The 25,926-nt window shown below is 44.5% G+C and overlaps 1 protein-coding gene across 2 annotated transcripts in view; it reads right to left on the reverse strand.

The window, feature by feature from the left end:
• The window catches only part of PDGFRB (platelet derived growth factor receptor beta), an 82,765-nt gene that overhangs the window by 11,793 nt on the left and 45,046 nt on the right, over positions 1–25,926 (reverse strand). For both annotated transcript variants that reach the window (XM_083487971.1, XM_083487970.1), the window contains exons 3-18: positions 25,593–25,865; positions 24,303–24,569; positions 23,640–23,782; positions 22,652–22,826; positions 21,509–21,701; positions 20,097–20,212; positions 14,811–14,937; positions 14,277–14,482; positions 12,367–12,461; positions 11,238–11,370; positions 10,259–10,363; positions 9,521–9,631; positions 7,999–8,152; positions 6,700–6,878; positions 6,322–6,431; positions 371–493 (exon numbers count right to left, since the gene is read on the reverse strand). In XM_083487971.1, coding sequence (XP_083344097.1) covers positions 371–493; positions 6,322–6,431; positions 6,700–6,878; positions 7,999–8,152; positions 9,521–9,631; positions 10,259–10,363; positions 11,238–11,370; positions 12,367–12,461; positions 14,277–14,482; positions 14,811–14,937; positions 20,097–20,212; positions 21,509–21,701; positions 22,652–22,826; positions 23,640–23,782; positions 24,303–24,569; positions 25,593–25,865 — 2,510 coding nt within the window. The remainder of the gene's footprint in view (positions 1–370; positions 494–6,321; positions 6,432–6,699; positions 6,879–7,998; positions 8,153–9,520; positions 9,632–10,258; positions 10,364–11,237; positions 11,371–12,366; positions 12,462–14,276; positions 14,483–14,810; positions 14,938–20,096; positions 20,213–21,508; positions 21,702–22,651; positions 22,827–23,639; positions 23,783–24,302; positions 24,570–25,592; positions 25,866–25,926) is intronic.

Below are 25,926 nucleotides of genomic sequence, written 5' to 3' on the forward strand. Positions count from 1 at the left end.
CTAAGTCAGTATTCAGGAAACTGAATCATGATCATCTAGGGAAGCAGAAGCAAGTTCTCAGGGGGACTGAAGGAGGTTTTAAAACAAAAGTTGGAGGAGCTGAATGAGATGGAGAGATGGAGACAGTGAATCACAAAAGAAGGTGAAATTCTTGTTTGGAGCATGAAAATAATTCATGGGCCATATATAACTTGGAGCTTGGCGATCCATTTCTCAGAAAATAGCCTGCAGATGCTCTGTAAAGAGGTCAGGAACCAGTTTTGTAAGTCTCCGTCAGAAGTTGGAGACATCTGTATTATGGCCCTTACACAAGACAAGACTCGTGGAAGTTCAAAGGGACACTCAGAGTCCATGTAATCAAGTCACTCACATTGCCTTTGGAGATGTAATTTGAATCCCGCATTATGTCTCTAGCTAGACCAAAGTCACAGATCTTCACCAGTTTCCCCTCGCAGATCAACACATTCCTTGCAGCCAGGTCTCGGTGCACACACTGTGGAATAGGGAAAAGACACAGTGTATAAACTGTTAAACAGTTATGATTTTTCAAGAAATCTGCTGCTTTCTGCAGGAAGCGCCTTCGGACCAAAGCAGCATCAACAAGAAATTTTTGTGAAATAACAGTGAGTGCACTGTGATCAAACGATGGGAGGAATTCAATGTCATGCTAAGGAAATTGTTCCATCAGTGCAAGTGTTTCAGCTTGCCTGACAGAATCATTCCCCTCTCCCCCCGCTATACACTAGTCTGGGAATTATCCTGACCTCACAAACCAATTTTGGGGGCATGCGGGGGAATAGAGGAGGGAAAACCTTAATGGAAATCTTTGCACAGGGCTTCCACTAATAGGACTTGTTAGGTGAATCCTGCCCAATAGCTTTACAGACTTTGAGGACCATCCCTTCCATTAGGCAGATCTCAGGCGGCAGATACTAAGGAGCAGTGAGGTGACAGACAACAGAACTTTGTGTGTTCCATGTAGCCTGCCCTACACCCCTTAAGCTAGCATGCTGTCCTCAGATGCAGTAGAGGACACAATCCCATCGCCAGTGTTGAAGTCTCTGCCAGTCTGGTGTTATTTCATCCCTGCTATTGCCTGAGGTTCATACATTTGTATGGCTTTTCTTCTCCTGTCAGGCTGCAGTTTCTAGTTTTGCAGGGTTTTGTAGTGCTTCAAGGAAGACCCTGAAAAACCTGAATGCAATCAGCTCTAATGCAGAAGACACACATATTTTAAAATGACTGATACAGGTTTTAAGCAGCTTTATTATTATTATTAATAATAATAATAATAATAATAATAATAATAATTTTTTATTTTTATCCTGCCCTCCCCAGCCGAAGCCGGGCTCAGGGTGGCTAACAACAATAAAACAGTACAACAGTACAACACAGCACAACACTCTAAAATCATTCATTATAAAATTAATTAAAATCAAACCAATGGCAGCCATTGGGCCGGAGCTCCGCAAAGATTGCCGAAGGAGGGAGTCAGGCTGTGCCCTGGCCAAAGGCCTGGTGGAACAGCTCTGTCTTGCAGGCCCTGCGGAAAGATGTCAGGTCCCGCAGGGCCCTAGTCTCTTGTGACAGAGCGTTCCACTAGATTGGAGCCGTGGCCGAGAAACCCTGGCTCTAGTTGAGGCCAGCCTAACCTCTCTGTGGCCTGGGACCTTCAAGATGTTTTTCTTTGAAGACCATAAGTTTCTCTGTGGGACATACCAGGAGAGGTGGTCCCGTAGGTACGAGGGTCCTAGGCCATATATGGCTTTAAAGGTTAAAACCAGCACCTTAAACCTGATCCTGTACTCCACCGGGAGCCAGTGCAGCTGGTATAGCACCGGGGGAATGTGATCTCGCAGCAAGGACCCCGTAAGGAGTCTTGCCGCAGCATTCTGCACCCGCTGGAGTTTCTGGGTCAGTCTCAAGGGCAGCCCCACGTAGAGCGAGTTACAATAATCCAGTCTGGAGGTGACCGTTGCGTGGATCACAGTGGCTAGGTCAGGGCGAGAGAGGTAAGGAGCCAACTGCTTAGCTTGGCGGAGATGGAAAAATGCCGCCTTTGTTATAGCTGCAATCTGCGCCTCCATGGAAAGGGAGGTGTCGAAGATTACACCCAAACTCTTAACGGACGGAGCTGGCACTAATTGCGCCCCCGCAAGAGAGTGGAGTTGCCCCCCCAATCCCATATCGTCCCGTCCCAGCCACAGGACCTCTGTCTTCGAAGGATTTAGCTTCAACCAGCTCCCACGTAACCATCCAGCCACAGCTTCCAAACATCTGGTCAGTGTGTCTGGGGCCGAGTCAGGATGGCCATCCATCAACAGATAGAGTTGGGTGTCATCAGCATACTGATGGCAACCCAGCCCAAAACTCCGGACAAGCTGGGCATCGGGGAGAGTATCGCACCCTGAAGTACTCCACACACCAAGGAGTGGCGCGATGACAATTCCCCCCCCCCCCAGTGCCACCCTCTGTCTCCGACCAGAGAGAAACGAGTGCAGCCATTGAAGGACTGTGCCCTGGATCCCCTCGTCGGCAGGGCGGTGGTCCAGAAGTTCGTGATTGACCATGTCGAAAGCTGCTGATAGATCTAGAAGAACCAGCAGCCCCGACCCGCCTCGATCCAGCTGTCTACGAAGATCATCTGTTAGGGCAACCAGAGCCGTCTCGGTCCCATGACCAGCGCGGAAGCCGGACTGGAATGGATCCAGAGCCGATGTTTCATCCAGGAACCCACCAAGCTGTTCAGCAACCGCTCTCTCAATCACCTTACCCAGGAACGGAAGATTCGAAATGATGTGGAAATCCAAATGCATAGCCAACCGCTTTACAAAGCGGGAAGAGGGGGTGTAGGGCCTGATGTTCAGAACATTTTCTTTTTGTAGTGTCCCTTTTATTCTTGACACTGACGACTGTCACAGAATCATAGAATCATAGAATTACAGTGCAGGAATATGCAGCTGTCCCATATGGGGATCGAACCTGCAACCTTGCCGTTATCAGCATCACACTCTAACCCAGGGATTGTCAACCTGGTCCCTACTGCCCACTAGTGGGTGTTTCAGGATTCTAGGTGGGCGGTAGAGGGTTCTACAGCACAAGATGAATCCTCCTTCCATTGAGCACTGGTAGGCGGTGAAGAAATTTTACCATCAAGAAAGATGCATTAGTGGGCAGTAGGTAGAAAAAGGTTGACTACCCCTGCTCTAACCTTTGATTTGCCTGGGGTGGTTTTTTTCCATTTCTCATTTTTCCAATCTTAAATTTAGTTCTCCACATTTCCACATCAACTTGTGGTATTTTTTTTTAAGTGTTCATGAAAATTCATCAGCTTTTTACTGTAGATTTATTCTAATGTATACAGTGGTACCTCGCAAGACGAATGCCTTGCAAGATGGAAAACTCGCAAAACGAAAGGGTTTTTGGTTTTTTGAGTTGCTTCGCAAGACGATTTTCCCTATGGGCTTGCTTCGCAAGACGGTAATGTCTTGCAAGTTTGTTTCCTTTTTCTTAAAACCGTTAATACAGTTGCGACTTGACTTCGAGGAGCAACTCATAGCACGCGGTGTGGTAGCCTTTTTTGAGGTTTTTGAAGACTTTGGTGATTTTTGAAGCTTTTCCAAAACTTTTCCGACACCGTGCTTCGCAAGACGAAAAAAAAACGCAAGACGAAAAAACTCGCGGAACGAATTAATTTCGTCTTGCGAGGCACCACTGTAAATCTGTATGTATTTTATTTATGCAATTTTCCTTAAAATAATACATTTTAGTTTGCATATATACATTTAGTATATATGCATTTTTATGCACATCTTCCCTTAGTATTTTTGCATACATTACTTGGCAGGAGAATTGCAATGCAGAATTTGTGAATTTTGAAGGGTGGCTGTGTTGTGGCTCACACATTGTTGTAGGAAGTGCAGATTGGGTAGGTTTGCCCTGAAATGCAAACTGAACCAAATTTACCTTTCCTACTCGGGACATAGGCAAGAAATTGCAGTTTAGGAATCAGAGCAGGAAAGCAGTGAAAATATGCTCTTCACGTTATATATGATGATGGTTGCAAAGGAATAATAATAGTACACAGCCTGAGAATCTAACATTGTGGAATTAATCAACTGTGTTTTCTTGAACCTTTGTGCTTTTAGCCTCAGAGTTCATTGCTGAATGGAACCTCTCCTGAGGGATGACACCTTTCTTGCATGCAATTGTCTTGCATTTTCACTTCTCCATTCTCTTGCATAAGTCTGTTGCCTAACAAAAGCCTTTAGTTACAGATAGGTAGCCGTGTTGGTCTGCCATAGTCAAAATAAAAATGTTCCTTCCAGTAGCACCTTAAAGACCAACTAAGTTAACTTAGCACCTTAACTTAGTTGGTCTTTAAGGTGCTACTGGAAGGAACTTTTTAAAAGCCTTTAGATTAGCACTGCTTCAGTATGCTTACCTGCGGTACCATTAATAGCCTGTGGCATTTGTGTTGTATGTGTAATGTTTCAGAACAACTGTGGCTTGCGGGAATGCTCTCTGGGAAATAACCACAGGGCTTAGGTGTGGTAACTCTTAGCAGTAACTTGGTCTGCACGAGTTTGACCACTTTCCCCATGCTTCCTTTTCCCAGTTGTTGTTTTTTTAAATACCTTCTGTGAAAAGGATGACTCAGCAAGGATCAAAAATAATACAGCATCACTGAAATGCCATTGGGTGATGTACAGTCTGAAGTTATCCCAGTGAAATGGCAATTGTGTTTGTCTGTGGCAGCAAACATTACTTTGCAATGCAGCTTTAAGAATACTTACATTGTCTAAGGGCGGCCCAATGCATGCTATGCCACGTAGGTGGGGGGGGGGGGCTGTGTTTAGTGCATGACTATACATCACAAGGGCATACATTCAGACCGGTAGTGCAATTAATCACCTTTAGAGACTTGGTCTTTCTTTCTTTCTTTCTTTCTTTCTTTCTTTCTTTCTTTCTTTCTTTCTTTCTTTCTTTCTATTTTAAAGTAAGTTTAGCTCTCTAAGAGTCAGAGGAAGTATATAGAAATTGCAGACACCAGTAAGGGAACAAAGCAGTATTTGCATTGGCCAGGAGGTGGGAATGCAGTGGCTGCATAGCTTTTTGCTTCCCCCCCTTCCCCCATGACTACGAGAACCAAAATAAACCATGGAAAATATACATGAATTTATTAACTTGTAAAATTTATACCAGTCACAAAATGTAGGTTTTCTTGGCACAGAACTTGAACCACCTTAACATAGTTAACTTAGTTAGTCTTTAAGGTGCTACTGGTAGGAATTTTTTTATTTTTATTTTTGACTATGGCAGACCAACACGGCTACCTATCTGCGCCTTAACATAGAACAATTTTTTTAAAAAGCAGTCTTATATGAACAATGATTTCTACATTGAAACGGGGAAGGTAACTTCCTCAGGGTGGAGAAGAATTGCTTTCAGGAATAGTACTGGCAGATGCATTTTTAATGGTATCTCCATAGTCCATATTAGCACCGAAAAGACCTGAAATAGGGACTGAGTATTGCAAGACTAAACTCTGGTCTGCCTTGAGCCAAGAAGAGATACTACTGACTTATAAAGCCCTAAACAGCTTAGTGCCAGGGTACCTAACAGATCACCTTCCCTACTACAAGTCATATCAACATGGCCAGCACCTCTATGAGGTGAGGTGAGGTGAGGCAGCTGCCTCAGGCAGCAGAAGCCTAAGAAGCAATGCCCCCATAGATGCCCTGCCCATTCTGCTGCCTCCGCTGCTAGTGGAGCAGCAGCAATGGCTTCTGGCAAGATGTCACAGAGCACATGAGATATCTCCAGAAGAGATGGATTTTTATAGTGTGTGTGTGTGTGTGTGTGCACGCAAAATACTTTTGATTTTACAGTGAAGCTAGACTGCATATCATTGCATTATAATAAGTTTATTTGTTCATATTACATTGTATTATAAACCGCTGAAGATGTTTTGCTAAAAATGTAAGTGGGATAGAAATTACCTGGATGAATAAATGAATTAACTTCATGATATGCAGCCTACCTTCACTGTGTCATGTCTCTGGTCTGCACCCTCGTGTAATGAGATAATATTGCCAGTTCCCAAGAAGAAGGAAGAAGCAGCAATGTCTAAAGGATGGCTAATACCACATGACTCAAACATCCTGTCTCTTTTTATAATGAAATGTACTAAAGCTAGCTGATCCTAAACCCTTCTACCTGCTTCCATTAATTTCATTTTCCACAGACATGCCCAAAAAGACTTTGAAGCCAGTCATCCCTAGGTATTATTACATCATTCTGAATATAAAAAGTACTTGCATTTTTGGAAGCTAGGAACTCCATTCCATTGGCAACCTGAAAACTAATTCCAACAAGATCCACATAGCTGAGGAGAGGAGACTCATTTATCAACGCCACCTTTTCAGAAGCTGAAAACAAGGAGCAGAGATACAATCAGACATCACACAGGTCTAACTACGCCTACACCCACACAATAAAAGCCTTGCTAAAACATGGGACCAAGAGATATCAGGAGTAATATTAGATGCTTACTTCTCCTGACACTGAAAATACAATTTAAGGATGACACAGACAACACCTTCAGTTCTGAATATTGGATTTTGAAGCAATTAAACTGTTTCACATTGGTATGACTGGACACCCATGCATGCAGCCTGTCTCTGTCACTTCTCTTACCTGATGGTGAATAGCTGTCCAGCTCATAGGTAGTACCATAATTGGAGGCATCAATGTCCACGTACTTGATTTCACCCTTCATATCTGACATGGGCACTGACATGGGCACATAATCCAATGACTCATCCTTGCTCATATCCATGTAGCCCCCATCACTTTCCACAGATAAGGAAACATGGCTGCAAAGAGGGGAGAAGTTTATTTAGACCATGTAAGAATCTTAAAAAGCAGAGACATCACCTTGCCAACAAAGGTCCGTATAGTTAAAGCTATGGTTTTCCCAGTAGTGATGCATGGAAGTGAGAGCTGGACCATAAAGAAGGCTGATCGCCGAAGAATTGATGCTTTTGAATTATGGTGCTGGAGGAGACTCTTGAGAGTCCCATGGACTGCAAGAAGATCAAACGTATCCATTCTGAAGGAAATCAGCCCTGAGTGCTCACTGGAAAGACAGATCCTAAAGCTGAGGCTCCAATACTTTGGCCATCTCATGAGAAGAGAAGACTCCCTGGAAAAGCCCCTGATGTTGGGAAGGGGACAACAGAGGACGAGATGGTTAGACAGTGTTCTCGAAGCTACCAGCATGAGTTTGACCAAATTGCGGGAGGCAGTGGAAGACAGGAGTGCCTGGCGTGCTCTGGTCCATGGGGCCACGAAGAGTCGGACACAACTAAACAACAACAAGAATCTTCCTGAAGAATGTCCCTTCCTTAGTGGGCATTGTTTTATTTTATTTTTAGTTTGGCTTGAGGGAATTGCTTCAACCATCTGCATTGTTCTGCTAAAATATTCCTTGCACATCTGGAATGGGATCAACAGTTGGCCTTTGATTTTCTACGTGCTGCAATTCACGATAATCTCAACGGAGTGAATTAAGTAGTAAAGAGTCACATGTGGGGCAAATGCATATGCATCTTTGTTACATGCAACTGAGTTCCAGGGGGCTCTCACTTTGGGGCGATTCCAAATGTCAGCCCCATGACTGAGGGAAATGCTTATGTAAATCCTCTTTGAGCAAAACAAACAACTCGGGCAAAACTGTACTGGAATCTAGATGTCAACTCCCTTGATACCGATTGCAAAACAGTCCGCCTTAGAAATGTAGAACTAAAATAAGCACACACGCAAATGCAAGGGAAAGCCAGCTCTGTGCTGAATTTGCTATCCTTTAAACTTGTTTACAGAGATGCTATAATTCACAGGTTTCCGTTTCAGAAAGGCCACACTCCTGTATGTAGATGGCGATGGAATAACAGTAGCATGCGCTAAAGAGAGGGGAGAGTGTCAAACAGCAGGTACCTCTGCACCCTGTCCTCAGTGGGGGCATTCCCATACACCTCTGCTTCCTGCTTGGCTTTCTCACTGCAGCACTGCAGGAAGGTGTGCTTGTTCCTGTGCAAGTAGTCCACCAGGTCTCCATAGCGACAGTACTCTGTTATGATGTAGATAGGGCCTGCAGAGAAGAAGAACAGCTCTAGCCATCCAGGTAGGAGGATTGCTTTCCTTGACTATGACTCGAGAATAGGGCAATTGTGGCCTTACAGAAATGGTAACCCACTTCAGACTGCAAGTGTGGGGCTCATGTTGCTGAATACTTCTACAAGCAACAACAACAACAGCCAACCCTCTGCATTGAAAACTTGCATGCCAGGAGGGATATTCTGTTAAGTGAATCCCTGCTGGCAGTGGTGCAGCTAGACATAGATTTTACCACCCAAGTGTGAAAAATAGGTGTGCGTGCATTATTTCTTTGTCAGAGTTGAAAGCGACATTGCTTGCTTTGTCTCCACATGTTTTAAAGCAAGTGCTCCTTCGGAAGCACTTGCGTTGCATGTTGCCTCCTGCCTGCTATTTGACAACACAGCATGGATCCCGTGCTAGGTTAGTGTGCGAACCAGGCCTTTTGTTGCTCAAGGCTGCCTGTTTGCATTTACATGTCACACCTTCTGCTTTCATTTATTTAGATTAAGTAGAGGCATTTTCTGAGGAGTTGCATAGATGTGTGCGCAAGTTGTTGTGCGGAGCTCCACTAGCACTGGTCCATGTTTGTAAGTATGCAGGCTGACTGGCCAAACAACTAATCATTTCTATAAGTGTCACATATTAAATATCTGTGGGCACAAATGGGACAGAGCATTCTCTAGGGGAGAGAATGCCAAAAAGAAAGGCATGCAAGCATCTATTGGCAGCTGTAGCAGTTTATGGGTGTGCTACTTAGTGCTTTGAAAATGGGGAAAATGTGACAATGCTGTCACAAAGCTGCAACAGGAAGTGTGGAAGGACTACGCATTGTATCAAAATAACTGTTTTGCTTCCAGCTATTTGCTGCCCCTCCCCTACTGTGTCTAACTTGTCTTGTTATGAGATCAGTCTCTATAGTACTAAAGGCCTGGGGGGGGAGGGAAAATGTGGTTTTAAAAATAATGGAATGATTAAAAGTATCAGGGCAAAATAACAATGGACCCATTAAAAGTGCACAACAGGGGGCAGGGCGGGGGGGGGGGCTATCATTCTGGTGGGCAGTCTAAAATAAAAAGGTGGAGAGGGTGGGTGAACCTTTTTCTTTCAGTTCCATAACATGGAGGTTTGGATAGTGACAGGGAAATTGGCAGGTTTTCTTCGGCTGCCGGAAAACAACCACATGGAACAGCACTTTAGCTGATGGAACAGCAAAGCATGAGACCCTCCTGACTCTCATTGCCCCAATGCAGGTTTGTTATTTTCTCAGATTAAAATAAGACCTATTAATGATAAATGTTTCAATGTGCATGGAGGGGAAGAGAAAGGCAAGGGCACAGGAACACAGCCATGAAGCTGGTACCTCCTTTGGTGCAGGCTCCAAGCAGGTTGACAATGTTCAGATGAGGCCCAAGGTGACTCATGATCTTCAGTTCCGACATTAGCGCCTGCTTCTCACTGCTTCTGGCAGTAGCTGTAAGATGGGTGGATCAAATTATGAAATGCAGAACAGCAGCTTAGAAGTACGGGGGGGGGTGGGGAGTGCTCTAGGCACATCCATCTTCAGAAAAATGTTAAAATCGGATAGACACAGAGAGATGATCAGAAGTGGGAAGAAAGAGACAACAGGTGACAACAGGTAAGGGGAAACCTCCTCTGGATTGTACCACTTGAGGGCTGACAGCACAATCCTTTATGTGACTACTCAGAAGTATTGGGTTCAAAGAAGATTACATCCAGGTGAGCATAGATTGCAGTATGAGCATCACTCACCTCACCTGGCCACTACCAAAAAGTAGATTTCCATGTGGCTGTATTTCATACTGTGGAGTGTTATATCGTGGCTACCACATAAGCAAGCCACAAACCACAAGTGATTTCACATCACCTTGGATTCAGGAAATGGCTAAAGGTTACTATGTATTTTTTCTTTAGGGAAACAGTTTGCTTAATGGCATGCTTTCATGCGTGTCACATGAGCAAGGCCAGTGAACACTGAAGACACAGGCAGAAGATGGTGAAAATATATTAGAAAGACAAGGTGCATGGAAAGGGGGTGCGAACACTTGGCAGCGAGGGGGAGAGAAGATTCCAAACTCACACTTAAGCATTTTCACAGCAACTCTCATGGTAGACTGTGAGTGGCTCAGGCTGTGGGCTATTGCTTCCACCACACGCCCAAAGGCCCCGGAGCCCAGTGTGCGTCCTGCAGCAGGAAGATGAAGGCATATTCTCCATCAGGAGCAACATAAGAAAACCATAACTTTAGGACTTTCCAGCTATTAACAGTAATGGGAGGAGTCCGCAGAACAGCTGTGTGGAAAATGTTCAGCTCTTTACTTGAACGATTGGACAGCATGAGTTATTCCACTGGGGAGTGACTAAAGTTGGGAGTTATGATGTCTGGGCAAGAGATGGTTTCCACATGACCGATAAGACTCCTGCGCTAGTCACGCTTTCTTCTAAACAACATTGGATGCATTCTACTTGGGACCGCTAGGTGGGGAATTTCTTGCAAATTCCACAGCATCTCATTTATAGCTGCTTATCTCTTTACATATTCTCTGATTATGAGAATATGTGCCTAGTGGCCTCAGTATAATTGGGAACCCATCCCCATTAGTGCATTTGCTGATCACTCCCCAGCCGCTATTGTATGGCGCTGCTTCCTCTTCCCTGCATGGCAGGAGTCTTTCTGTACCGCTCCTTCTAAGACAGGAGCAACTTGCAAATTAATGATATTGCTGAACAAGTGTTGCAATAGCATGCCACAGCTTTCTGGTTCCCCCTAGTGGTGCATTGTCTACCTGGAAGTTGAGTTAGTGCTGCAGCTATTGAATTCTGCTATGGAAACTTGAAGTGCTTTTTCTGTGTACTACCCTCCAGTATCCAAATGCAGAGGACTGAAGAAGGTGGCTCTACGGTGGACTACAAAAATCATTCCTCATCTCCTGTAGTATTGGAAGTTGTAGTCCAAGCAAGACATGGAGGTAGTAGTCCTGGAACAGATCTGCCCTTCTGCTTAGTGGCACTAACCATTTAAGCACGAATCCTTTCCCATGGCCTGCTATTCCCCTCACCTAGCACAAGCTTGTCTCTGGGAACCTCCCAGCTGGAGTCATATGGAAGCTGCATGGGGTCCACATAGATATATTCATGTCCATCAGAGCTGACTGATTCAATCACCTTCCAGCGGATTTCATAGCGAGGCTTCTAAGGAAAGGGAAAGGAAGGTGTTAGAAAGGACTGTGCTGTGTTGGTATCCAGGAAGCCTGGCAAGATTAGGTGTCCATGTAGTTTTCAGTAAGCACATCCACACATTTCCCCAATCTCCACATATCAAGACCTCTATCCGAGGGATGGTTTCTGCCTCTCCAGGAAGGCTAATCAAATGAAGTGATGACATTATGAACACAATGACCACAGAATTATGCACACCTAATTCTTATTGAAATCAATGAGGCTTAAGTGGGCACAGCCATCCTGAATTGCTCTATAGCTTTATCCACCTGCCCACCATGGAACAGCCACATGAAAGCAGCCACACTTCCATTGCTATTTATCATCTTATCAAAAAGAAGTGCTCCCCCAAATTTCCAAATGGCCATTTGGTTCCTGAAACTTTCCATTTTTACTAACTGGTGGTTTTTTATTTTTTTAAAATAAGTTGGCAATTCATAATGAGGGGAAATTGTTTTACAATCTGGAAAATATATTGTGTGTCTCCTACTAACTCTGGTGAGTAAGATTCTCCCACAGACATTAGTGGATTTTCTGGGAATAATTCCTTATTTATATTCCAGGCTTATTCTAGATGTGCATGCCTAAATCCTTGTCTACTGACAGTTCATAGTGGTAACTGAACTGCTTCAGCCTAGCAACTATTACCACTGGATTCCTGAGGCTCCCTGTACCTGAACAGCTAAAGCTTCATGGTTGCTCAGCCAATCAATCAGGAGCATAGGAACATAGAAAGCTGCCTTGCACCAAGTCAGACTATTAGTCCATCTGGTTCAATATTTTCTACACTGACTACCAGCAGATCTCTGGGGTTTGGGTCAGGAATCTGTCCCCTAGTCATACAGGCCCTTTTCCAAATTGTTGAACTCATTCTCTCAAAAAACGCTTAACAGTAGGGAAATAATATCACTACCAGGCTCGCTACAGGACTTTTACTGAAACACAGAAAAGAGTCAAGCATGCTCTTACCTTTCGCCACACAGCAACGAGGATCACTAGGAAAATAAACATGAGCACCAGCAAGGCCAGGATAACTGAGATGATTATCACTTTAAAGGGCAAATCTGAAATATTAAATGTATACAGAAACATAAGGTCCCATTCTAATCAAGAGAATACCAAAACACATTTTATTTGCTTAGATGTATATTTTAAAGCCACTTTTCAGCTAGAGATGCTTACACTAAGAGAAATAAAAAGAACATGCCATTGTTTAAAAAACAAAGATGCACAAACACTGCCAGAGGCTCACCTCATATTAAAACCAGAAACCATCAGCAAACCTGTAAACCTTCCCCACTCAACAGGGAAACGTCGATAACTGAGTGGGCAGTGCTGGGACACTCAGGGACATTTGAAGGTGGGTCTTGTGTGTGTCTGATTCTGAAGAAGGTTGGAGTCAACTATCTTTTTACTCAACAGGCTTAAGTTAGTCATGGCCATTCATTTCAGTGGGTCTACTCTGAGTAAACATTAGTTGACTACAACCCCATATATCCAAGCAAATGCCCAAACAGGACTTTTATCAGTGTAAATTACCTGCTTGGAGCTATCCAAGGTCCTGCAACTCCTGCCAGATACTATTTATATATAACGGGAAGCCACCTCAGATATCTGTCATAATCTGTGGAGTCCTACTATGATCACAACAAGACACCATTATGGACATTATTTTTAAAAAAAACCAACATGAAAGAGAGGTGGAATGGGACTGCAGATGCCTGACCTCTATGCATTCATAAAAAGGTCTGAAATGAACCTCTGCCCTGCATGTACATCTGAGCATATACATCTTCAAGCCCTAAGTGGTTATTTTGCTTTTTCCTCTGCATGCGTTGGTGCTTTTCTAAACAGGCGTGTCTTCAAGAGCAAGAGGAATGTCTTGTGTGACTGACTCACCACCGTATGCCCAAATCCCCATTTCTCAACACAGGCTGACATCTCTGCTACTTCTCATCAGTCTCTGCAGTAGTGTGGTATATTATCATTGAACATTAAGAATAACTAGGATGTGGGCATGTGCCAAAACAATCACATTGACTGTTTTGTCACATACTCAACTTCATTGCTCAGCTTGCATCGTTGGTCTCCTTCAGAGTTTTGTAAAGCAGCTCATATAGGGTTGTGGTGATCACACAACAAAGAAGCCAAAGAAGCCATAGCTATATAGAGCCACAGAGAACAGCAAAGGATTGAGAAACACAATGCAATGTTGCAGTATGTTGCTGATTGCTTTGCTGCTATATCTGGTATGGGAAGGACTGTAGCTCCATGGCAGAACTCATGCTTTGCACATGAAAGATCCCAGATTCAATTCCTGGCATTTCCAGGCAGGGTTTGGAAAGGCTCCTGCCTGAAACGCCGGGGTAAGACTGTGATTAAAAAATGTAGAACTAAATGCACCATTAGCCTGACTCGGTGTATCCCTGTGAGGGATTGGGGAGGCAGAGAAAACAAACATTTGAAAAGATTGTACACTTCCACCCCCTTTGCCTTTCTCAAACCTTTTATGGTTTGGGGCACACAGAGGATAACTGCAGTCAAAAGGAATGGTGGTGGCAAGCTTTGCAGGCACTGAACCTGTAGGAGAAGCTAGGCTATGCATTTATCACATTCATGCTTCCCTGTTCAGTATTTTCTCACTCACTTAACACCATCTGCTTTTGGAACTATGCCTCTTCATTTTCTCTTACTGTGCCTCTATAACTTGTGCTCCTGTGAGTTAATTTAAACACTGCCATATTGTTCTAGGGATATCAGATGGGACATATGGCATAAGCCGAGGACATGACGATGTTCCTACAATCCAACGCTGAAATAAACATTGCTGTGTGCGCATGCACACACACGTATTATACGAGACATGCTGTGAAACTCACTGTCTGGGACTAAGGTGATGTTCTGAGTATCCGTGCCCAAGAGGTTTTGAGTAGCACAACTGAGGAAGACTGGCTCATCTACTCTGTGGAGGTGCAGCTTGCTTGTCACGATGTAAATCCTCATATCATCTCGGTAAGTGGTGTTTGTTTCCAGAACCATCTCTTCAGAGGCATTCACCAGGGTTTTGGTGGCTTCTGCATCACACCTGTTGTTGAAGATAATCAGCCAATGGAAGACAGCTCAGCTTCTTCAGATGTTTGATTCATTCATGCTCCATCTAAACTGCTGCAACCCAGTCCTATGCCTGCTTACTTAAAAGTAAGTGTGCACATGATTGTATGCGAGGTCTAGTTGGAGACATTCAGTGCAACATCAAGTATGACCCTGAAAGTACATGATGCAGCCCCCTTGCTGAAGCTGCATCTGGTCATTTATTGAGACTCCTATTCCATCATATTTTAATTCCATCCTATGCTACTGGAAGTCCCAAGCACAAATGTACCAAACAGGCCCTTCAGAAGTGATCTCCTTACCATTTGGCATTATTGCAGGTATACCAGACAACCTCTGGCTGGGGCATTCCTTCTGTGATGCAGGTCACCGTTTGCTCCCCACTGGTCGTGTTGCTGTCCTCTCTCAAATGGGTCACCTTTGCTGGTACTGGTTATATTGGAGGAAAGAACACAAGAAAACAAGGAGCTGCTTAAAAGGTAGGAAGGAGGTGGTTGGAATAAACAATTCTCAGAAAACAGACCCCCACCTCTGCCACCCGAAAGAAACATTTGTATTACAAATGATACTATTATTGATAAATACCCAGAATCAGAAACATAGTAGTCCAATTTGAGTCCCTAATTTTGATGGTGTATATATAAACATTCCATTTCCTGATTTCCCAACCTAATAATCAGGGCATTTACATGTGTGCTGAATTTCAGGGCTCAAACTCATTGAAAATCGCCCTAACAATTGTGATGCTCTTGTGAGTCAATTGGTTACAGAGAAATCCTGTGCTTTTGCTGCACTGTAGGTTGCTAATGCTGGTGTGTGTGTCAATATATAGTTGTGATCCTGTGCACTTCCAGAGAGAACAAACAGAGCAGCACCCATCACAGGACATTTGTGACCTTCCAGCTGCCCAACCCTTGAATCTAGTCATATACACCAAGCCTTAGGAGCCACCAGATGGAACTGTTGCCTTGTAGGTTTAACACACATTAGATCCCAGGTTCAAAGCCTACATGTGGTCACATGGTAGAACTGGCTGGGAGGTCACAGGCTAGAACAGCAAAGCACCATAGCCAGTCAGAGGAAGTTACCGTATCTTTCGCTCTATAAGACGCACCAGACCATAAGACGCACCTAGTTTTTGGAGGAGGAAAATAAGAAAAAAAAATATTCTGAATCTCAGAAGCTAGAACAACAAGAGGGATCGCTGCGCAGCGAAAGCAGCGATCCCTCTTGCTGTTCTGGCTTCTGGGATAGCTGCGCAGCCTGCATTCACTCCATAAGACGCACACACATTTTCCCTTACTTTTTAGGAGGGGAAAAGTGACTCTTATAGAGCAAAAAGTACGGTATTCCATGGACTGACTTGTGGATGCTTGTCATCCTTCCCACCTCCTTGATCCTATTCACCCACATGTGGTTTTCCATTGTCTGCTGCTTATTGCTCCAGCAGATCTTGTTATGTATCTGCCCCTTCAGCCTTCATTTCAGGCTAGATCTACACCAGGGGTCAGGAAGCTAAGGCCTATGGGCCGGAAGCGGCTTGTGGAGGTCGTTTGACTGGCCCACAAGCTGCCCCCAAACTGAGTTGCCCACTCGCGCGCTGCGCTAAACTGGCGCAGCACGGCGTGGGGACTCGCTTCCGCAGCGCCGAAAATCGCATCTGTGCAGATGCAGATGCCGATGCCGATGCCAAAAATCGCAGGCGCACGTGCAATCTGGCCCACAGAGGGATCTCCACAGGACCGATCTGGCCCAGGCAAGATAAACCTTGCTGACCGCTGAATTCTACACACCTACACACAAAATGCTCTGAAAACAATCTGCAAAAAAAAAAGGCCAAAGGAAAAACCATTGTAAAGCTCACAATTGAAAATATCATTGAGTTGCGATTTCAGCTCTACAGCGCCATCCGGTGCCACAGTGTTATAAAGTATTTATAATGCTGTATTTTGACTAACGTAGCAGAGTCTTCACACAGTCTGATTGTATGGTTCACCAGGGAGATGGTGAGATACCAGGATGCTGTCCTTTTGCTAGAGAACATAAGACCAGCCTGCTGATGAGGCCAATGGCTCATATAGTCCAGCATCCTGTTCTCACAGTGGCCAACTAGATGCCCATGGAAACCTGCAAGCAGTCTGCCCTCATGCAATTTCCAGCAACTGGTATTCAGAGGCATAATGCCTCTGACAATGAAGGCAGAACATAGGCATTGTGGCTATGGTTGGTGGCCATCACTGCCTCCTGGGAGAGTTCCATAGTTGAACTATGTGCTGTGTGAAGAAGTACTTTCTTCTGTTTATCCTGAAACTGCCAACATTCGGCTTCATTGCATGTCCATGAGTTCTATTATTAGAAAGGGAGGGGGCACTTTCTCCATGCAATGCATCACTTAATAAACTTCTATCGTGTCGCCTCTGACTCACCTGTTCCCTAAACCAAAAAGTCCCAAATACTACAATCTTTTCTCATAGGAGTGCTGCTCTATCCCTTTCATCATTTTGGCTGCCCTTTGCTGAACCGTTTTCGAATCCTATCTACAACATATTTTGTTTTTTGAGGTGAGACAGCCAGAACTGTACACGGTATTCCAAATGCAATCACACCATAGATTTGTATAATGGCATGTATGATATCTGCAGCTTTATTTTCAATTCCTTTCCTAAAGATCCCGAGCAAGGAATTTGCCTTTTTCACAGCTGCCACACACTGGCTTGACATCTTCATTGAGCTATCTGCTATGACTTCTTGCCCTTGGTCAGTCACTGCCCATTTAGATTCCATGAGCATATTTGTGAAATTAAGATTTTTCGCTCCAACATGAATCACGCTGAATTCCATTTGCCATTTTTACACCTTTTCACTCAGTTTGGAGAGGTCCTTTCGGAGCTCTTCACAATCTTTTTGTTTTAATGACCACAAACCATTTAGTATCATCAGCAAACCTGGCCACCTCATTGCTCACCCCTATCCCCAGATCATTTATATAACAAGTTAAAAAGCACAGGTCCTAATACTGATCTTTAGGGGACTCAACTTTCTACATCTCTCCATTCAGAAGCTGAATACAATGCATAACCTGAGCTCTGGTGGGATGTGGAAGTGTTTGATGCTTTAGGCTAGGGATGAGGAACTTGTGGCATTCAATATGTTGTTGCTGAACTCCTGCTCCCATCAGCAGTGGCCAGGAATGATAGAAGTTGCAGTCCTCCCAGCAACATCTGAAGGGCCAAAAGTGCTTCATTCCTGCCACAGACCCTCTTCCATTAGGAGCTCCATTGTGAAGGTGGGTACAGGTGGGGGGGGAGGGAAATCCCTTTCCGCTTTGCGTTATTATCACACAGAAACAGTTGTCAAACAAGCGATTTTATTGAACAGTCACAGTGGGAGAATAGGTTCAGAAATTAAGATGGGCACATGGGGTTCCCAACTTTCTTGTTCCAGCAGGGCTCCTAGGCCTTTGAAAGCTGCATGACACACAACAGGGTACCAGGAACATATTTTGCTGTTACTGCATCCGCATCCTAGTGTGTGACTGCACCTGCTACATGGCTGTCTGTGAAGCAGCTTGCACAGGTACAGGAACACTGTGAAAGCAAATGGTGGTGATCCCATGTGGAAGCAATTGCATTCACTCTGGCAGCTGTTGTTGTGGCAGGTCTTGCTGCAGGCCTCGATCACAGTCCACATTCTGTTGGACTTGGAACCAGACTTGCATCTGCACCTGTTGGAGGGTTACCTGGAAAGAGAGACACAGGGGCAGTGATGAGTAATGGTCAATATTATGTTGTTCCGGTGCCCAGATGCCCAGCAGGTGGTTGTGAGCAAGTGATGAAAACAAAATGCTTTAACCTTAGTGCTCTTCCACGTCCCGTGCCTCAGACCCGCCCCCCTGCCCCCCCCGGCCTGGAGACGCCTGACAACTGTTATCAGTTCCTCCTGATAATGGCTTAAATCTCAACAACAACTGCATTCAGAGACTCATCTGTCAATGGTCACAGAAACAAAACTCACCTATCCCATGTAGGGGAGCTGTAGTGGAATTCTGGCTGCTGCTACTGTTTACTCCTCTTCACGTGCCAAGTCCTGATCCTGCAAAGAAAAAGAGGTCATGTGTTTTTGGCCAGAAGCAGCTGCCGCGGTGGTTGAAATGAGTGCTTGGTTTTCTCCAGCAGAAATAGCTGTGCTTTCTGCTGCCTTCACGGTGTCTGGTGTAGTTCTTCCTCCCTATTTATGATGTGTGCCCTGTGTGGAATAAATTTGTGCTATCTGCTGAGCAGTGGCAATGGGTGAGGTGGGGTGGAGCCACCCTCCCAACACTGCTTATCTGAGATAGTGGAGAGATTAGGGCCATGCTGGCACTGGTGGGACTGCTACCAGCATTCCATTACTTCCACCGGGACATCCATATGGCCCTAACCTCACTGTCATCTTGACTTGTCATAGGCCTGCCCAGATATGCTGCAGTAATGCTGGCATTGCAAGTATGTCTCCGCAGCTCGATCCCACTATATATGTCTCTATACTGCTGCTGGGAAGGGTCGTTTACCAATATGAAGTTTCCAACATTGTGAGGAATTGGGAACATGGAAGGTATGTCATGTCATGTCATGTACAGGATTCGTACTTTGAGGCATGGACTTCCCCTTCCTTGCTTACCTGTGTGGAGAACTTTGTCCTTGCATCTTCTGTCACAGGAGTGAAGCAGAGTTTCCCATGGGGTGTTTGTCTCTGAAGTCTCGAGGCGGAGTTATCTGCAAGGGTTTTTGCTCTCTATTGATCCAGCAAAGCAATTCTTATGGACTTAGCAAGCACACCGTGAAAGAGAGAGCAGAATGAGAGGGCCAAGAGAGAGTGACCTGGACTTACCTATGAAAACATTCTAGAATACTTGGCCTGCCATGTTAAAAAGCACCTGCCACATGGGCAGGCCCATTCACGTGCAACATTCACACAGTACTGCCATACACAACCGCACTGCTGATTGCAAGCATGCTAAAACTCCACATGTATGGATGCCACATGTGGTGGCGGAGTAAATGCCAGAGTAAACATGATCACAGATGTAACTTTTGCATGAAAAATGTACCCACTCTTTCTGAGTGCTTAATACAGTACAGCAAAGAGGCCAGAGACTTGATGAAACATGACAGTCTGACAAAGTATGTTTTCCTTTCCTAAGCTCTGCAAATAGAAACCTGCATTCAGTTAATCCTCCAGTTTTGCATGTGAGTCTTTGGCAAGGTCTGCAGTGCAGTGGGAGGGAGCCAGGGATGTGAAATATGCACCACTCTGATTTTATTGGTGCGCCTCTGTCATCAATGCTGTTCCCTACAATTGGTTTTTGTTTGTTTACTGTGCTATGGCTTTGTATTTGTACTTCAAAACAATAAAGCATATTTGCAAAAAAGAAAAGAAAAGAGACTCATTTGATCAGTGGTACAGAAGTGAGTGCAGTGTCAATCCCTTTGGCAGTGGGACAATGCTAGTTCCCTGCCCTTGACATTTGTGTTGCTTTTGTTTAAATGAGCTGGGTTGATAAATAATTTCCTAGTGCAAGATAAATTTTTGCAAAGAAATCTGCTCACCATTAATCTGTAAGGTGAAGGAGAGCTCTTTCAAGTCATCTTCGTGGAATGCTCGGACAGTATATAAACCTCCCTCACTCTGTTTCACCCTCACAAGGGTTAGAGTAGTATGGTACCTGGAGGAATTAGAACCTTATGTAAATTAAGATGCTGGAGCAGATGATCAGCTCATGTAGAAGCACGAAACCTGCTACAGTTAAAGTGGCATTTCTGCCAAGTCCCTTCAATCAAACTAAATTTGAAGACTCTTGTAAAATTATTGGAGCAATCCAGAGAATTGCCCATCATGGGCTAAAAGAGACTTTTTTCTTTCTTTCAAGGCAGGAATTTCCCCCCTACTATATACAGAAAAGGAAAGCCACAGTGCTTTCGAAGCACACTGTAGTCATAGTACTTGCTCTGTCATCTTTTTCCCATCCTGGTTTGTTCATGCAGGCTGACCGGGTGTGTGTGACCATGTGGATCCAGGCAATGGTTAATGCATCTTTGTATGAGGGGATGGTCCCTGCCACATTGAAGGAGGTGGTAGTGTATCCACCCCAGAAAAACATGATCCCTGGAGTCTGAGGTAGCTGATAACTACTGATTGGTCACTAAGATCCCCTTTTGGGGCAAGGTGCTCATGAGGGGAGTGGTGGTTCAGCTGCAGGAACTTTTGGAGGAAATTGATTATTTGGACCCATTCCAATCTGGGTTCAGGCCAGGTTTCGGGCCAGAAATTCACCTTGGTTGCTCTGATGGATGCCATTTTCTCTGAACAAGATTGCCAGTGTATGAGTGATGGTGGCACCTGCCCAGGAAATGGCACAGTTCATGTACCACCTGAAGCTGGTGATAGGCACTCTTTGCCACAGAGAAGACTTGGGCCTCCATGTGCAAAGGTGCTCCCAAAGCCTCAACAGCATACCTATTCCTTCAGAAGCAGTGCAACCCCTTCTAGAAAAGACGAAATGCCCAGTTCCTGGACCTAGGAACCACTCAGACACAGTGTCTCTGCTTTTAACAGGATTCATTTTGTGAGCCCTCATTCACTGCATCCAGGCAGGCACTGGTTCAGCTTGCACACAGCCTTAATGGAGACTCACAGCTGGGTGTGATCAGGATTGTGCGCCCCAGATGACTACTCCCAACAGCTTCATATAGATGCTAAGTAGCATCAGGGATAAAATAGTGCCTTGTGGCACCCTGCAGCTATGTTGCTAGGGTGTGGCATAGACTCCCAATACCATTCTTTGAGACTAGTCTTGCAGGTAGGAGCAGAACCACAACAGATCAGTGCCTTCAACTCACAGAGATGTTCTTGGAGGATGCAGTGGTGGACAGCATTAACAGCCACTGAAAGATCCAGAAGGAGCAACCAGGGTCACACTCCCTGGCTGATTTTGCTAGCTCATCCGACAGCAGACACTTACTTGGTTTCTGAGGAATTCCTGGTGCTGATGGCAAATTCACTGTTGCTCTCTGAAGTCAGGGGCTGATTATTCTGAAGCCAAACGATGGTTGGGCTTGGATACGCCTCAATCAGCACATGGAAGGTGTGGCTTTTGTGCAGTTCAGCAGACATTGTGTCATTCAGAATAGTGTGGAAGGTCACAAAGCCATGCTCTAGATAAGAAAAAGTGGGAGAGAGAATTCACAGGTAGGCAGTGTGGCTTTGACTTTGCCATCTTTCCAGCTTCCTCTTTCAGATCTATGTGTTCTGCAGTTTGAACAGCTGAACAGAAATCAAAGTGACTGAGTGGGTAGGAAGGAAATGGGATCAAGTTGAGAGATTGGAGGAAAACAGAGTGACTAGCGGGGAGCAAGGGGAGAATGTAGAGTGTCACAAGGGGAAAAGAGAAAGAACAGAGTCTCCAAGGCAGTGCATGTGCATACATGTTGGATCCAGTAAAACGGATGGTTTTAATATTGCACTTCTTTCATGGGTTACCAACATCCCACCATCAAGTCACGGCTCACATCTGTTTCTTAATGGAAACAACAACAAATGCTGCCATGGTGCAAAAACATGAATCTGAGGCATGGATCCTTAGGGACCCTTGTAATTTTTACAATTCCTCCCAAAACCACCATCAAAACATAAGTCATCTTTGTGTACATAGGTGTGTTTGTGACTTCTTGGTGGTTTTGTTGTCGTTTAGTATAAAAACCATGAATACATGTGAGGCTCTGTGTTTTGGAACAATGCTTTTGCGCTCCTCAGAAACACTAGATATGTGGTTTTAACAGTTCACCAGTGCAAGCTTTTGGCGGAACCCACTGAAAATTATACAGTCAAGAGGATCTACTTTAATTCTACTGGATATCCAGACCCCATGGAAAAGTGTTCATGTTTTATGCTTTTCTGTCTGTTGATGTATGACCTGGCTGAAGAGGGAAATAAGTGACCAGAGGGAGAGGTGCCCACAGGCCCCACAAAGGTTGGCAACTCTTTTGCAAGATAATAGTTCTGTAAAATAATCAAAGCTCAAAAAGGGGGGGGGGTTCCATAGACTCAGTTCAACACCATCTAATTAAATTTCACCAGGCTGATGGAATTTTATATACAAACATACCAATCACTCTGATAAAGATGCTTTGTGTTTCTTTTTGCCCATGATAGGTGTCAGTGGCCTCACAGATATAATCTCCTTCATCCTCCAGCTCTGCATTGTGGATGGTTAAGGTGGTACTAGTATCGCGACTGCCCCTTGTTCCAACATCGGTCCATGGTTTTACCTCCTTGCCTACCTGCAGAAGAATGGTAAAAAGGTTACATGATGTAAATAGCGCTTAGCATTACAGGAGTTTTTTCAAGTGTGTCGAAGGGTTTGTTGAACCCAAGTAGCCATGCTCAAATGATTGAAGGTAAGAGCATAAGTATGCGAGATAAGCCTGTTGGATCAGGCCAATTGCCCATTTAGTCCAGCATTCTGTTCTTACAGTGGATGACCAGGTGCCTATGCAAAGTCTGAACGATGGATAATGCCCCTTGCAGTGGAGGTAGAGCATAACAATCATGACTACTAGCTACTGATATATAGGTAGAGGAGCCTCTATAGGAGTCATGCAGGGATGTGCAAATTACTTCTCTGCTGTTCATATGGCACTTGCATTTGGCATCTATTTTCCATCTAACAAATCAATACATCTGATGTTGAAAGGCCCTTAGAAGAAAGCACCATGGCAGTGTGCTAATACATAAGTAATAAGACAGCTTGGTATGCTTTTCCCCATTCTTCTACTCAAGCAACAGATTGCGTTCACTCTTTTATTTATATTTTATTTTTAATAGGAGTATTTACATACTACCATCTCATAAAGTATGCAGTCCCAAAATAATTACTGGTTGTGGGAGGGAGTGTCCACATTTGGCTTTGTAGCCCAGTTATTACACTCAAACAGTTGCCTCTCTGCTATAATGACTGCCCACCCTTCTACAGAGAAGACAACATGACAGTTAGTCCATCACTTGTGTTATGTCCAGTCTGGATGAGAAGACAAAACAAACCTCCTCTCCCTCCCAGCCACTCCCCACCCCCACCCCCCCGGCCATTTACTTACCTTCTGGCCAGGATAACTCCAAGTATAATTGACCAGATCAATGCCTCTCACTGCACAAGTCACACTGATATTTTCCCCTTGTTTCAAAATAGTTTGCACAGCACTGACAGTGACATTGATGACGGAGGTAGGAGAAGAGGAAACTATAAAAGGGGAAATTTCAAATTAGTATGAAAAGAAGCCAAAATTACAGGACAGATTCACGTGACTGAAAATGCACATGGGATGTGCACCAAGTTCATATTGCTGGCTTCATGGTTGTTGTATGATTATTCCTTTGCACATTGAGTTTAATTTTCTCTCTATGAAGATGTGAGTAATCCTGCTGCCACCTCAAAAAATAAATCTCAGCATAGGCTAAAGAATAAATATGGCAACACAATGGAGTAATACATCAGGCAACTGTTCCAGGTGCAAAGCACACTGAACACTCTGCGGACATGGCCAATTTTAATTGAGCAGGTCCACTTCCAAAAGGTTGTCTTGCACTTTGGGCAGGAGGGTGGACTGGCTTCATCTGCTACATGTTGTTCAATGGGTGAGACTCAACACCAAAACCCAAAATTAGGTTGCTGTATTTCAGTATAGAAAGACCGTAACTTTTAACTGAAGAGCAACTCCTTTGCCCACATTAGATGAGGAAAGTATTATGAAAAGGTTCACCTTGGATGCTGTACACATAAAATGTTTCAGAGTCAAACTCCTGCTCGTCCAATGTTGCCCTGCAGATGTAGGACGTGTCTTCAAAGTACCCCTTGAAGCCTTGTTGTGCAAAATAAGTGCTGGGGATTGGGTCATCGATCTTCTTTTCATAAAGGGTCACTCTTGTGTTAGGGTCTGTCACACGGCATGGGATAATGTCTTCACCATGGCCTGTGGTGAAAACAAATGTGTCCTCTTGGCTGCTAGGTACAAATGGCAAAGAGGGGTCTATAGGTAGAAGAAGGTGGAGAGAAACCAATTAATTATGCAACGGCACAGATAATATTCAGTAGCAATAATAAAAAAGATGAATTCCTGGCATAAAACATTTGTAAACTGAACGATGAGTAAGAATAATAATTTATTATTTATACCCCACCCATCTGGCTGGGTTTCCCCAGCCACTCTGGGCGGCTTCCAACCGAATATTAAAATATTATTAATATTAAAAACAATACAGAATAACGATGAATTGGAAGAGACTCAGCATCAGGTTTAGTGTTATTGGAATAGTAAAGGTAAAGGGACCCCTGACCATTAGGTCCAGTCATGACCGACTCTGGGGTTGCGCCGCTCATCTTGCTTTATTGGCCGGAAGCTTATAGCTTCCGGGTCATGTGGCCAGCATGACTAAGCCGCTTCTGGCGAACCAGAGCAGCACACGGAAACACTGTTTACCTTCCCGCTGGAGCGGTACCTATTTATCTACTTGTACTTTGACATGCTTTCGAACTGCTAGGTTGGCAGGAGCAGGGACCGAGCAACAGGAGCTCGCCCCGTTGCGGGGAATCAAACCGCCGACCTTCTGATCGGCAAGCCCTAGGCTCTGTGGTTTAACCCACAGCACCACCTGCGTCCCTGTTATTGGAATACTACAGTCCTATTTTCTCTCTAGCTTGGACAAAGCAGTGTTTCCCTCTTGTCAGACTGGAGTTGTTGCAAAATAAGATTATATATATATCTAAGTTAAATTATTTCTTTAAGGTGGGCCATCTCTGGAGATGGTAGGGTTTTGTGGAAACATGGTAAAGAAAAGAGGAATGGGGCTAGAAGCACACTGCCCACAAGAGTTTGGGTTGTTTGTTTCTTGCATAAGCCACAAAGTTAAAACCTTTGGGCATTCACAGGCCCAAACCACACCACAGATTACCTTTCTTCAACATCCTTCTATATATTCTACTCTTCCAGATCTCCATGCATGCACACCAACCCAGAGACTTAAAAGGAGCAAAGCACTGCAATCACCAATACCTGGTACAAAAATGTAGATGGCTTTTTCCTCTGCGGATTGTTTGTAGAGACAGGAATATTCACCCGTATCATAGCCGGTCACATTCCTGAGTGTAAGGATGCTAATAAAAGTGTTGTCCCTTCTCTCCAGCCCAGTGTCTAATACGGATTTGCTGTCCTTTTTCCAATAAATCTCGTTCTGCCCTGAGCATATCACAGAAAAATCACTGTAGAGACTGAGGATGACTTCTTGGTCACTAGGAGAAATCTCCAGGGAGCTGGTTTGTGGCAATCCTTGAAGAAAAACAAATCATAAGAGAAACACTAAAGTCCCACAGTTCAGAAGCTGAGGTGG

The sequence above is a fragment of the Podarcis liolepis genome (genome assembly GCF_965112155.1).
Source record: "Podarcis liolepis genome assembly, chromosome: 2".
Lineage (NCBI taxonomy): Eukaryota > Metazoa > Chordata > Lepidosauria > Squamata > Lacertidae > Podarcis > Podarcis liolepis.